This window comes from Chelonia mydas, chromosome 10 (genome assembly GCF_015237465.2).
Source record: "Chelonia mydas isolate rCheMyd1 chromosome 10, rCheMyd1.pri.v2, whole genome shotgun sequence".
In the NCBI taxonomy this organism is placed as follows: domain Eukaryota; kingdom Metazoa; phylum Chordata; order Testudines; family Cheloniidae; genus Chelonia; species Chelonia mydas.
The window spans coordinates 65,615,652-65,631,263 of NC_051250.2; the positions used below are offsets into that span (position 1 = coordinate 65,615,652).

At 40.1% G+C, this 15,612-nt stretch overlaps 1 protein-coding gene across 2 annotated transcripts in view; it reads right to left on the bottom strand.

Annotated features, from left to right (window-relative positions):
- Positions 1-3,594: 3,594 nt before the first annotated feature.
- Positions 3,595-15,612, bottom strand: part of HOMER2 (homer scaffold protein 2) — a 106,516-nt gene continuing 94,498 nt past the window's right edge. For both annotated transcript variants that reach the window (XM_043524454.1, XM_037910710.2), the window contains exons 8-9: positions 11,113-11,193; positions 3,595-4,876 (exon numbers count right to left, since the gene is read on the bottom strand). In XM_043524454.1, coding sequence (XP_043380389.1) covers positions 4,688-4,876; positions 11,113-11,193 — 270 coding nt within the window. In that variant the 3' untranslated portion in view covers positions 3,595-4,687. The remainder of the gene's footprint in view (positions 4,877-11,112; positions 11,194-15,612) is intronic.

Sequence of the window (15,612 nt, forward strand, 5' to 3'; positions counted from 1 at the left end):
GTAAATCATTACTAATAAGCAAAAACATCTGCAGACTGAGGTACGGAGGCTGAAATTAGTGCTTTCAGGACTGTTTGGACTCGGATCCCTCTTTGGTCACCTTGGGATTTTCCTGGAACAAATTAGAGCCCTGGAGGGGCAGGGGTACAAACATTAATTCAGTTTGAGCAGGATTCACCCCTTGAGTCAAACATGTTTGACCTTCCATGGCTATCCCCATATACAGCTCAGCAATCAAAAAGTGCATCACTGAGATAGACAGTAACTTTGCTATTTATGGAGGGGCTGGAGCTCTGCAGATATCAAAATCAGGAGAGATGAGCCAGCACTAATGGCACAGCCTTTGTAAAAAATAATAATAATAAAAAAAATGCAGCATTAAGTAGCACTTTCCTATAAACAGCATAAAGAGGAGAAGTCATGGAATCAACAGAGATCACTGTCTTAGAGACCTCACATATTTCCACTGTAACTTTATATAATACACAATACTTAGTGGGCATAATTGAGATATGACTAAGCCTCTGTCAAACAGACCCCATTCCCAAGATGCAAATGTCTTGAAAAAAAACATGAGGGAAGGGTGCATTGTTGTGATCAGGGAGTCTCTCCAAAATATCCACCTTGTACCCTGACAGTGGAAACATTTTCCAGCAGAGGGCAGCCTCCAGATTTAGGGGGCTCTGAATATGAATCACCAGTAAGATTCCCCGTGCAGGAAGTCACCCTCACATATATTGAAGTTTTCATTCTGCAGGAGCAGTGTCACAGAATCATCCCTCCCCCAAACAAACTTGAGCCTGTGGCCAAAGGACTGGAAGGGTGTGTGTGTGTGTGTGTGTGTAAAAGGAAGCCAGAATGCAAGACTGATTGGGCAATGTATTCCTGTCTGAGGGAGGCAGGCATTGAAAGGACACCAGATAATGGGTTAAGGACCACATACAGGTCTCTTATGGTGACCAAACAGGCTTAATAGCTAAGGAGGGATCTTTATGGCAGGAAGCCTACTGAAAGCTCTCCAGGTTGCTTAGACAGCACGGCAGAAGTGAAACAGCAGAAAACGGAGGGAAAACCTGATACTGAAGAAACCAACTACAGCTTGAGGGAGAGTTCAGCAGTTGTTACCTCAGAAATAGAGGGTTTGGATTCTCAGGGCCCAGTACCTACAGAAAGATGAAGGTGGGCTAGAGAAAGCATAAATGCTAGATCCTTACTACTACCTGAGAATTGCCCACAAAGAGAATGCTTGGTTTCCCAAGGCCCTGCACTCACGGTTTGTTAGAGGAAGGGAAGAGAGGAGAGTTTTTTGTACCCCACCAAGTCCCTGAGGAGCTAATAAGGTTCACATATCTGGCATTGTGAGGTGACTGATGGGCTGCAACAGAACTTCAATTATAAATAAAGTATTTTGCAGTCATATCATTTTTCATGCTAGGAACTCAATGTGCTTTACCAACATGGATTTACCCTCACAACAGCCGTGTGACATAGGTACGTATCAGCCACTCTTAATGAAAGAGCCTATCCGGTAGGGATCAAGATTCAAGGAAGAAATGCCTGTAAGTATCCAAGATACAGAGGTATTAAGTTCCTGTGGACTGGGAGCTTGCAACATTTATAATCTCCTCTAATTACTAGAAGAAGACAGAGTGGCAAAGGTGAGAGAAGACCAATTTGCATAATCCTTACAGGCAACAAATAGGGCCTTGAATCCCAGGACCCAGTATTTACCTTTTGTTACAGGAAAAAGAGAGAGCAGAAATTAATTAGACCGGGCTGTCAATCCTGTGGAGGATGCAGACAGCCAGAATGTCTGAGCCTGCAAACTGTGTGCTGAGCTCCCCCAGAGCCTCAACCATGTAAGAACTGAATACACCTACCAAAGAAGGAAGGAATGTGAACACTGGGGTCCTGACTACAGGAGAGAGAACAGAGATTGCTCAAAGGGTATCCGCCTTGTTCCCCTGGTTTCTCGGAAGTATGCAGCACAAGTAGCAGGTCCAGAAATAAATGCTTTTCTTTCTAGACTCTGCCTCCACACCTTCCCTCTTACCCTTATTTCTTCTTTATGAGGCCTTGTCTACATCAGAAAATTGTACAGGTTTTACTTGTCAGTTTTTAAACTAATTTAGTTTAAACCAATGCAACCCCGTGTGTGGACCCTCTTATTTCAGTTTAAGAGTGGCTTATTTCATTTATTTTAATCTGATTCCTAAATGGTTTAAGATAAACTGAAATAACTGGATGAACCCAAAATAAATCTGGATTAAACCAAAATAAGAGTGTTTGCACAGCCCTTTGCACCTAATTTAACTACATACATTTAAAAATCACACCTTAAGTTAAACCAATACAACTCTCTTAGGCTGACAAGCCCTAAGACTCGCTAGTAGTGAAAAAAAGAAAAAGAAAAGAAACAGAAGATTGAGCAAGGCTCTCAGTACGAAGGAGGTAAAAGCATTAATGGGAAGTAGAGTAGGGAGCCTGGCAATGTATACTGTTTGTGACATACAATTGTTTTACTTCCTTGCTTCACAGTTGGTGCAACTAACCTTAAGACTAGGATGGGAGTAGAGGAGAAGTAGGTCATCTGCCTTTTTGATGATTCTTTATTCAAAGTGAACTATATAGATGCAAACTAAATACTGAAATTATTTGTTCAGAAAATACACTGTGTATCCTTTGTCACTTTCAATTTTGAGTAGTCGGATCACATTATCTAACCCCACATTATGTTACACATGTATATTCTGCACTGGTGAAAGCTTATTTTCACATGCCTACATTCTATATTATGTTTCCAAGTACCTGATATTTTATTTTATTTTATTTTTTTTTAATACTGGCACTCTACAACAATTTTTATAAAGACCACTATATACCGAAATAGTCCAGCTTCATAATATCAGTTGTATAAAAGGATTACAAAGCACACATACAAAAAAGGCAAGGCTAGATAGCCAATACTTCAGTGGTAGATGCAATCTAAAATTAAAGAACTATTGCAGATAGAGTATCTCTACAGACTTCCAGCATCTGGATTATTAGATCTGTGTGCAAAGGTATTCAATGTATTCTTCACTTAAAATATTTAAATGACCAAAAACCCCTTGATTATAGCTTTATTAAGAATTAGAAATCTAATTTGTAATATGTGAAATGAATGTTGTGACATGGCCACTCTAGTTCGTCCTGTTGGAACACATTAATTTCACACTTCAGTAGCCTTTGCCAGATTAAAAAAAAAGAGGCAATACCATCAATGTATTGGACATAAACAGAACTTCTTGCCCAAATTCTATTTGCGTGGGCTTTCAGAATAACTTCAGAGCAGGCTATTCCCTAATATTTATTAAAAAAATAAAAACAAAAACAAAAGAGCCCATGAAGGTAGTTACGGAGACAAAAGCAGAGTTAGATTGAATTCTGAACCAGTGTTGCTGTTTATGTCACCGCCTGTAGTGAAGTAAGCCTGCTTCTTATTCTCATGGTCCTGGAATCCCAAGCATTCTCTTGTTTTACTCAGAATGTGTTTAGAGCTGCTGAATAATCAAATACGAGTTACAATGTCTTTCTGCAATGCCTTTCTTTTTGTCATTCTAAATGGGCAATTTGGTTTCTAACTCATCCGCTTTAATATGTCATAAGATCGGAAAGTCTACTTCAAAGAAAAGGGTTTTGCTTTCATGCTACCTCAGCCCTGGATGTCTCCTGAACAGAAACTTGCATTTGTACAAAACTGTCCCCAGCGGTTCTGTGAAATGAACTAATGTTTTTTAGATTAACGTCTCTGAAATCACTTCAGTGGATGTTCACAGCAGTTATTAAGTTATACAGATAATTAGAGGGCCCAGACCTATATGTGAAACAATAACCTATCCCTATTGCTGTATATCTGGTCCCAGGAAGAGAGTGTGGTTTTTTCCAAAGACGTAATGATTAACTTAATTATATGAATTTAAACACTAGGGCTGAGGAAAAAGATGCTCTTGTTAAATGAGAAGTTCTCATCAGCTGTTGTACGATTTATATGAAGTACAAGAGCTGAGACCGACTGCAACTTTGCAGATTACGTGCTGTAAGTGCACATACATTTACATGGTAAACCCTGTATCAGAGGTCACACAAGTATAAAATCGGTTGGTTTCTTTCTGTGAATTAGGCTTTATTGATTTGTTCCTAAGGATCTTAATATCTACTTAGAGGGATTTGCTACACTTGACTGCAGCTCAACTCAGACACATTTTACCTAGCTGATTTACACATGGCAGGAGCCCCCTCTAATCTTAACTCCACTCCACTCAACAAAAGAAATAAAACTGCACGTTGCTAGGAGTACTGATAGTATTGTTTTCTGTTTCTATGGTTGCAACAGCCCTTAAGAAAGATATAAATTTCCCTGCAACAACTAACTGCATATTCATATAAGGTAGATCTAGTTCCAGATTCCTGAGACAGAATCTTCCACCTCTTCACAAACCCAGAGCAGCCATATAAATCATTTCTCTTCTCAACAGAATTCAGTGAGCAGCACAACTGGTTTGAAAAAACACAGCAAATTTTCAGCCTGTATGTACAGAAACAATACCAACAAGTGGAACATTCTAGTCAAATTTTGTAAAATACACATTTGGGATCAACAAAACACCAAACATTCAGACCCTAGATTACAAAAATCTGTTGCCATCTAGTTGTCAACTCCCAGTTTAGACAATCCTTGTCGGAAGTCATGTAGTTCATCTATCTTCCCATCTAGTATGTCTAAAAAATTCTTTAATTCAGTTTTAAGGCTGTTCTGTCTCTGTTTGTTCTCTTCAACATCTGTCCTTAGTGTTCTGACTTTCTCCTCCAGGTCTCTGTTCTTTTTCTCAGCAGCCTTAAAAAAAGAATAGAAAGAAAAAACAACATGCATCTTAGAGAAGATGGATGAACATTTATTAGAGCAAAGCAACAATACCACGCAGACTTTAAATGTTTTGCTTTGACTTTCTATTAATTTTAGTCTGCCTAATACAAACACCTCTGGAAGCAATTTTAACATGATAGGGCTATTTTTTTTTTAATCTGACTAATGCAGGGAAGGATACAGATTAAGTGGAAAAGATGCTTTGCATTAGATTTTGTCATTTGGTTGATATCTTTAAATTCTGCTGAATTTAAATTGTGGACTGTGCATACATTGCTACAGTTGCAAAATTAGTCTCTGTGCCACAAAATTATCTATGGTGGTTTAGCTTTGAAAAATAAGCTTTTACAAACATCCCCTGAGAAATAATGTCGCTTTATTAGGTTCTGCAGGATTTCTTTTAAACTCCTTGGCTGAATACTTAAGCATATAGTCAGCGAAAACAACTTAATGCTCTCCCACACTGCAGTTTGCTCTTTCTTTTAGAAAACCATGTTCTCTTATTTCATTAGCTTTCCTTTTGCTTTTCCTCATTTCAGGACAGTGTACATATCTAAACTTAAGTCTTCTTAAAACTTTAAATAATGAGCTTTACCATGTAGAAATGGCCTATGTTAATATCTTATTCCCACAGCTCACATTTCCCTCCCACCTCTTCAATAGTCTTTCCACTATTTTCACCTAGATGACCTTGTTTCATTTATTCTTTTTTCATGTGTTATGTTTATGGCGGTTTAAGCTTGTGAAAGTGTCAGACTGACAGCCCCAGTCCAAAGACCTTTATTTATACCCAGAACAGATATAGCACAAGCAGGGAACAGCTCCCAACACACACCTTACCAAGGTGCCTCAGCCATAAGTAATCATTTCCAAGTGAGAGGGTAGTTCAGTTTCCATGCCCTTGCAGTTCTTGATTTTGCTGCTCAGGGTGGTAATGATGATGGTGACTTGGACTCAAATGAAAGCACTCACTTGTATAGCACAGGCCAAAACAACCATCAACTTGCAATGTCTTCTTGGTCACTACCACCCTATACCAAACCCATACCAGTTATCTAGACACTTCCTATCTCAAACCCTGGAACTATAAAGTGCCTCTGGTTCTTACTTTTTCCGGTATATTTACCCCTTAGCCTCTGTTCCTTTTGTTGTGAGCTCTGCTAAGCTTGCCTCCACCACAACTTAACTGATGCCAAGAGGGATGAGTATCCTTCCATAAAAGCAAAATCTATTCAAGAAAGGCCAACACACAAAAGACTCAGTTGAAGTATTAGTTCAGTGCATAAGCCATTTCTCCAGTTAAATATTCAAGACGACAACAGATTTGGTTTTTTAGACTTTCCTCTATATTCTGTACAGGGCTAAGCACTGAGGGTGACTGATGAATCAAAAATTAATATCACTGAACAGATTAGACACAAATAACTAACTACAAAGTGAGATTTCACTATTAAAAATGTTTCTCCACTCTTTGCTCAAACAAGAACAAAACTGACCTCCTCTTCCACACTTTCCTTATCCATATTTACAGGGGGTCTCAAATGTTGAAAAATAATTCATTGCTGAAAACATGGCCACATGCTTTTTAGTTTTACTGTCCCAAATATTCATAAAATCTGGACATAGTATATTTAACCAGGGAACCATACTGCTGTCTCTGAGCTCTACAAAGAAGCTGGAGGCATTGAAGAATATAAAGAGATGTGGGGAAAAGGGAGAAACTCTTTAGCTAAATTAATTCTAAACAGAGTCTTTTACTCACCCCTCCCTTTAGATCCTCACATCTAGGCCATGTGTAGATCTTGCCACCTCTTCCTGTATAATACCTCTAAGATCTGACTTCTCTTCTCCCTCAAAACAGCTCCATTTTTCATCCACTTCTCAACTACTGCAACCTCCTCTCCAGCTTTGACATGTCCCATCTCACCTCACTTATATCCATTCAGAACTGTTGCAAAAATCATTTCCCCAGATTGTCGCTTTGACCACATTACCCCTCTCTTTGCATCCCCCTGTAGGCTCTCCCATCCCTGCAGCATGAATACAAATTACTAGTCTTTGCTTTTAAGGTTCTACACAGTTGATCCCTGCCCTATCGATCATCTCTTACATGCTACTGAGCTGTCGAATCTGGAATCTGCTCCACCAGTGATGCCAGTCTTCATCACCCATTTGTTTAAGTTTTGAACACACGTGCGTAGAGGGAGCTTCCCATAAACATTCACAAAGGTCACTTCATCCTACTTCAAATCCCTCCTTAAAACCTTCCCTGGCCATTTCCTTTGCCAAAATGATTACAGTTAGACAGCTGATGTACTGTTACCTCTGTTTATCAGACTGATCAGTATTGTCTCACTGTTTTCTCGTGTTTCCCCCATGTGTTTGTTGCATCCTTGATTTAGTCCTATTTGGAACACAAGATTTGGTTCAAGAGATAACGATACCTAAATCACTTGGTCACCATAATATAATTAAATTTAACATCCTTGTACAGGGGTGCAGGAAGTAGGGGTTCTGGGGGTACGGTAGCTTGAAGTGATTTCCATCATATATAAGGTTTACAGTTTTATTCAATGGCTTTCAGCATCCCCACTATAAAAACTGCTCCAATGCCACTGTCCTTGTAGGGCAGAAAAATACCCCAAAAATCCCACTACAGTAACATTTAACTTAAAAAAGGGAACTACACAAAAATTAGGACACTTATTAGACGTAAATTAAAGGAAGCTGTCACATGGTTTAAATGCCTGCAAGCAGCATGGGGACTATTTAAAAACACTATATTAGAGACTCAGACTCAGTGCATACTCCAAATCAAAAAAGACAATAAGAGGACCAAAAGAATGCCACCATGGCTCAAAGCAGAGTAATGAAGGCTATCAGAGGCAAAAAGGCATCCTTTAAAATTTGAAAGTCAAATCCTAATGAGAGCAACAGGAAGGTGCTCAAACTGGCGGATGAAGTGTAAGAGTATAAAAAGGCAGACCAAGAAAGCATTTGAGAAGCAATTTGCAATAGATGCAAAAACTAACAGTAAGAATTTTTTAAGTACATCAGAAGCAGGAAGCCTCATGAACAGTCACTGGGGCCTCTGGACAACCAAGGTGTTAATGGGGAACTCAAGGAAAACAAGGCCACTGCAGAGAAGCTAAAAGAATTCTTTGCATCAGTCTTTTCTGTAGAGGATGTAGGGGAGATGCCAAGAAGGATATCTCTGATGTGGGTAATAGATCTGAAGAACTGCCCCACCCTTATGTGTCAATAGAAGAGGTTTTAAAACAAACTGATAAATTAAACAGTAATAAGTCACCAGGACCAGATGGTATTCACACAAGAGTTCTGAAGGAACTCAAATGTGAAATTGCAGAACTACTAACTGTAGTCTGTGACCTATCATTTAAATCAGCTTCTGTACCAAATGACTGGAAGGTAGATAATGTAACACCAATTTTAAAAAGTGCTCCAGAGGCAATCCTGCCAATTACGGGCCAGGGAGTCTAACTTCAGTCCCAAGCAATTTGGTTGAAACTACAATAAAGAACAGAATTATCACACACAAATAAACATGATTTGTTAGGGAAGAGTCAACACAGCTTTTGTAAAGGGAAGATATGCCTCACCAATGTAATAGATTTCTTTGAGGGAATCAACAAGCATGTGGACAAGGGTGATCCAGTGGATGTAGCGTACTTGAATTTTCAGAAAGCCTTTGACAAGTTCCTTCACCAAAAGCTCTTAAAGGAAACTAACCAGTCATGGGATATGAGGGAAGATTCTTTCATGGATCAGTAACTGGTTAAAAGATAGGAAACAAAGGGTAGGAATAATGGTCAGTTTTCACAATGGAGAGAAGTAAACGACAGGGTCCCTCAAGGACCTATACTGGGACCTGTGCTGGTCAACATAATCATTAATAATCTGGAAAAGGGAATAAACAGTGATGTGGTGAAGTTCGTAGATGACACAAAATTATTCAAGATAGTTAAGTCATGGGCGGTGGGTGAGCCCCCATTTTGGGGAGGCTAACCTACCATCGCCATCCCGCCACATGTTGGAGCCCTAAAACCTGCCCATAACAGGAGGAGTCCTGAGGGGCCCCCTCCACCGCGACCAGAAGAGCCATGGCTAGGCCACCCCAGCCACCACCCCAGGCCGGTCCCCCCAACCCCAGCGCCAGGCCGAGCCACTCCCCCCGCGAGCACCGGGCCAAGTCGCCCCCTGCCCGAGTGCCAGGCAGAGGCAGCGACCTCTACCCCTGTCCAGCTGGTGGCTCCAGTGCTCACTGTTTGCTCGCAGGATCTCTCCTCACTCCCCCACCCCTGAGGAGAAGCAACGCAGTGAGCAGCAGGGACCTGGGGGGCGGGAAGGTGGAGTGCATGTAGGTAGGGGTGGTTGTGCCAGGGAAGACCAAGCCCTTCCTTGGCCTATTATACCCACTGCCCAAGAGTTAAGTCCAAAGCAGACTGTGAAGAGCTACAGGAGGATTTCACAAAACTGGGTGAGTGGGCAACAAAATGGTAGATGAAAATCAACATTGATAAGTGAAAAGTAATGCACATTGGAAAAAATAATCTGAACTACACATAAATAAAGATGGGTTCTAAATGAGCTGTTACCACGTAAAGATCTTGGAGTCACTGTGGATTGTTCTCTGAAAATTTCCACTCAATGAGCAGCAGTGGTCAAAAAAGGCTAGGATCTATTAGGAAATGGATAGAAAAGATGACAGAAAATACCATAATGCCACTACATAAATCCATGGTGAGCCCACAACTTGAATACTCTGTCCAGTTCTGTTTGCCCCATCTCAAAAAGGATATAGTGGAACTGGAAAAGTTTCAGAGACGGGCAACAAAGATGAAGAAGGGTATGGAGTGGCTTCCATATAAGGAAAGACTAAAAAGATTAGGGCTATTCAGCTTCGAAAAGAGATGACTAGGAGGTGATATTATAGGAGGTCTATAAAATGAATGATGGGAGAAGCGTTATTCACCCCCTTCCCACAGTGCAAACACCAGCATCACCTGATAAAATTAACAGGCAGCAGATTTAATACAAACAAGGAGGAAGTAGTTTTTCCACACAATGCACAATTAACCTGTGGAAGTCATTGCCCTGGGACGTTGTGATGGCCAAAGCATAACTAGGTTCAAAAAAGAAATAGGTAAGTTCATGAAGGATAAGTCCATCAATGGCCATTAGCCAAGATGGCCAGGGATGCAACCCCATGCTTGGGCGACCCTAAACCTCTGATTCCCAGAAGCTAGGAGGGGGAAGATGGGGAAGACAACTGCCCTGTTCTGTACACTCTCCCTGAAACTTTGGTACTTGCCATGGCTGGAGACAGAATACTGGCCTAGATGAACCCTTGGTCTGACCCAGTATGGCTGTTCTTATATACCTGTTGTTTGAATTCATACTTTTATTGTACAGGGCAGGGACTGTCTCTTTGTTCTGTGTTAGTATGGTACATACCATACTGAGGCCCAATCCATGACGGGGACCCCCCAGGTCCAAATTCTTGAATGCATCATTTTGATATATACAGTCAGAGTTCAAAAGCTTTAAAACCAACCAGATTCAAATACTTTGGTGATAGGGGACTATATAAATATCTACATAAAAATACAGACAATGTATTGTGTTGAAAAAGGCTACCCACCATATAAATACCTTTTGTATGAACTTCTCCCCAACATTATGTAACTTAGTTGTTGGTTTTTTTAAACAAATAACTTTTCTTCTTTTCTCTTTCTTTTATAATAATTAGCTTTAGCTGCCACCATGATGTTAGTTTAACTGACTTGACTATTCAAAATGGCAGTTTGGAAGGAGACTGGTGAATGCTTGCCAGCTCTTGTAGGTGAAGCAGTCACTTCTAGTAGCACTGCATATGAGGCAATGCAAGGCAAGGGTGGCATAAATGCTGGATATAGAATATCCTGGAGTCTGCCAGGTGACAGTTGCAACATGATCCCAGAGTAGCAACTTCTTCAGATAACCAGGGAGAGATAGAAGCTATCTATAATTACTTCTAATTCTGTGGCAGCCACAGTTCATTTTGTATGTAATCAGCATTAACTTTTATGAATTGGGGGTCTCTTTATCAGTTAAGTTACAAACAGGTAAAAATATATAAACATGAGAAATACAAAACAAAATGTCCCTTCCACTGTATTTAGATCAATTTCTTTGCTGAACTGTACCTGTAATTTCTGAGATACAGATTCACATTCTGTCATTAGCTGGGGTATAATTTCACCCTGTTTTCGAAGATCCTCCAATTCCTATAAAAAAAAAAAAAAAAAGGAAAATTATAACAAGCTTCAATTTAAAAAAAATGGTAATTTGAAGCTGTGAAATTACTTTGCACAAGTATATTGTATGCCACACAACATTGGGATTTAAAAATAACTGAAAATAATGTTTTGGCTTTATAAATGGCAGTTGTTAATTTAATAAATTAAATATAATAATATTCATTTTTGCAACACATTTAATCAATCATTTCTTGACTACATAGTTTCGACATCTGAACATAATCTAATCTCCAGCTAGTTATGTTTATGAATTCTCGCTACACATAGACACACACTCAATGAGACAGGGAAATCTGAAACGCAATAATGCTAAAAAGAGACCTAGCACGCAGCAAATTAGATACGAGTTTGCAATGGTATATGGCAGTGAAAAAGGTCACTGGAATTTTGAGCTGTAAATGTAAAACATCACAGAGCACGGAGATAACAGACCTAAGCATATACATATATAGCTCTGAGCAACACCACCTGGGATACTGAATTCAACTCTGAGCATCACATTACCAGAATAATATGGACAAACAGAAAGGAGTTAGAAATGAGCAACAAGACACATAGGTGGCTAGAGATGGATTGAAGAGGAAAGTTAAAAAGAGTTTGTTGCTCTGCTAACAGCAAAGGCAGTGGTGACGTGGGGAACATATTTGAAGAATGTAAATACCAAGGCCAAATCATCCCCCCTCCCTCATTTAAAGCTGCAGAAATGGACTTTGAGTGACAACACCCGCAAAGATCTGCTCCTGGAGATTTCCCCTAGAGTCCAGGAGGAGGCAGGCTGCAATCTGTGGAGCAGGCTACAGGATCTGCCTCCAAACATGTCTTTTATTTCCTCAAATATTCTAAAAAAATAAATAAAGACAAAACGTGTCCAGCCTCGTCAGTTCTCGGTCTAGTCTGATATAGGATAGCCAAGCCATATCACACATCACAAGTAGAGTTGTGGGATATGTGACAGCTTGTCTTCCAGGTACCGGTGATCTCACAGCAGAATAAGAGTATACGTATCCCACACTCTACCATAAAATTATGCAACAAAAAACATTTCCTCAATAGCTCCAGATTTTGTTCCCCCAGGTACAATACCATTTCTCAAATTTCAGTTCCAACCCAACTTTTAAAAGAATCTGGTCTATTCCAGAGTGTTTTTTTTTATTTGCTTCCAAAATTTTTGCCAAAAATACCACTACACAGAGACATTGAGCTTTCTCGATGAGCGATTCTGGTATCCAGGACATCTCCAATATTCTGTGTGTTCTTCTCCAACTTTGTGACCATTATTTTACAGTATTAACGTAAAGGGTCAAATTGCTTGTTAGCATGGCCTGTTTCTGACCATCACATTGAAATCAATTAAAAGCTGCTTCTAATGCAAGTGTAGCAGGCACTGACCCAGATATGCAAAAAAGCTGCTAACTGTGACACAGAGGCTCTACTACGGTGTGTCAACAAGTCTTGTCAGGCCTGACATAATCACTACACCTCCCACAGTGGGTCATGATATTGATTTAAAAGATGACATGTAATAGATTGTTTGAAATCTAACAGCACAACGGCTATTACAGTCATGGTGAACGCTTTGTAACAACTCTGTAGATGAAATTATGGATACTTTCTGATATTATGTCCTGGAAACTGTAAACAAAGATGACAAAACAGGTTTTTTTAAATATAAAGGACAATAAAAATATGGCGGCAGATGCCCTGTCAGGGAAGAGGACTCTGACATGCTGCATCTGGGCAGCCAGTGGCTAGCCCTGCTGCAGCTTTGTAAGGGGGGAAGTGTGACCCTACGAGCATCCAGGGCCAGAGGGCAAGGATTTGTGTTAGTATCAGGTGATGAGTTTCAGCTGGCCTGACTAATTCAGCGTTCCCCAACTCTAGTTATAATCTGTATCTAAAACGTGTCAAGTAATAGGTCATTGGAAAACGAACACCACACTGATCATTAATATACTTGTGTGATGGATATATACAGTGTGTATTAAGAGTTATGGATATATGTTGGAATGATTACTAGAATATGTTTAAGCCAGGCATGTCAGGGGTAGTTGGTAAACAAGTCTGTCCTAGACAAAGGAATGTTTGCTTCTCTGACCAGCCCCATCATCAGACAAACACAATGAAGGTCCAATTTACATATTAGATAAAGAAAGCTATCAAGGTAACAAATAGGGGAGGAGACAGCATGGCATCTACATCCAGCAGGAAAAAAGCGTGGTCCGGGATTTATTTTTCAAAGAATACACTGCAAAGATTTACTGGTTTATAAAGACAAGGGGTCTGAACCTCACATGATAACCAACTGAATTAACTGATTGTAAACAATATCACTGTACTATAAAAGTTTATCAAGTGAGGTATTTTATGAAAGCCTAAGATTCACTGGTGATTAATATTATCGTAAAAATGTATATATTAACACTATATATGGATACTTATTGATATTAGGCCTTACAGTATGTCCAAACCAAGGGAGAAACAGGTCTTTCCCAGACAGGAGGGAACATAGCAGCTATTTACCTGTCTCCTATGTAAATTAAGCAAATCAACGGAAGCCTTATATACATGCCAGGGCGTGGGAAGCCCCACAGCATGAGGTCATCCTGCCTGTTTAAGCAAGATTGTTGAGCTTTGGAAGTTATAAGCAAAGACAGAAGCCATCTTTAGCATCCATCACTAGATGGACACAAGAACTCATGCGAAGTGAGAAAGATGAGTCCTTCTACCAAGGAGGGGTTGAAGTCTCTAGGAACTGAATATGAGTGAGAAATCTGCTTAGGCAAAGATCTTTCACCAAGGAAGACAAGGGAAGCCAGCATCTTGTACTTCTGTAAAAGGTCCTGATGGAAGGAAAGTCAGCCCTGGCTGAAAAGAAGGAAGACTGGTGACAGAAACCATCTTGAACAAAGCCTGTACTTTTCTAGTTTAAGTTTTTAGAGTTTTATGTGCAGATTTTCACTTTTATTTGCTTGTGACCCTTTCCAAATTTAATCCTTTTACTTGGCATCAGTTAACCTATGTCTTGTTGTTAATAAATTTGCTTTATTTTTTACCATAAACTAACTCAGTGCTGTGTTTGAAAGAAAGGTGAATTTACCTCAGTTAATAAACTGTAATGTGCTTTGATCTCTTTAAAGGAGAAACAAACCTTATTTCTCTGAGCTGTCCAGGAGAGGGCTAGATACTTCAAAACGCACATGGTTTGGGGAAATTTGGGACTAGGAATGTGATGGGGTCACCTTGTTGTTGTAAGCAAGGCTGGTGGAAGCCAGAGGGGGCTGCAGGGTGGTAGACAGGTTGGGGCGAGAGCTGCTGAACTAGGGATGTCTAGCACACAGACACTTAGGGTGTGACCTGCATACTTGTAGGTTGGCTGTGAGCATCTGAGACTGGAAGCTACAGAAGCAAAGCACTGTGAGGCACCCAAGGGTTGCAGAGCAAGTAGTGACAACTCAGAGTTCTAGGGTGTAACCCAGAACAGTGTGACAGTAACTCCCTATGTTTATTTTGAGATGTGAACCCCTATACATCTTTAAGCATTCTGATTCCCTTGTATAGGTCTGTGGCTTATATATCTTTTTCGCAATGCCTCTGCGCCTCTTTCCATCCCTTTATTTTTCTTTCCTCCCTTTATTGTTCCTCAAATGGACTGAATTTCAGAGGTGCTTCTTTTATGGCTGCATTTGTGAGCAGGCTCCATGCTGGTTTGCCTTGCAAAGCCAAGAGCAGCTTGTTTAGGGTGGTTTAGAGCTAATCAGAAATCCACTAATGTAAGAAACAGTCTGAAATCAGGCTGGTGCAGTTCATTCTCAAAAATGAATGGAAGCTAGGCCTGTAATATTCATGAGTCAATCAATTCTCTGGTTGATGTGGTGTCTGGAGAATGTGAACCTCAAGGAAAATGCTAGCACAAAGTAGGGGTTATTACATATGCTATTAGAGCAGAAAGGTTGGGAAAAAAGCATGACATTTTCCTTTGAAACTTGGTGCTGAAAACTACATGATATTTTTAACTGCGCATTAAAATCCATCTCCCTAACTTATCTCCTTGTACCATCTTAAAACTCCTTAATAGCACTGCTCTTTAGGAGTACCAGCTGAGAAGTTATAATGGCACTAGACAAGCTTCACTACATCTGCTGTCTGCGTTTGCTCTTGAGTCAGCACAGAACATTTGGTTTCTACTATGGGGGGCGGGGGAGAACCTCAAAGATTCCATTATTTTTTCCCCCTAGTCAGGGGCTATACGTTTCCAACATCATTCGTCTTAGCAAAATGAATACCCTCTTGTCAAGGTTCCTTCCCCACTCTGAACGCTAGGGTACAGATGTGGGGACCTGCATGAAAACCTCCTAAGCTTACTTTTACCAGCTTAGGTTAAAACTT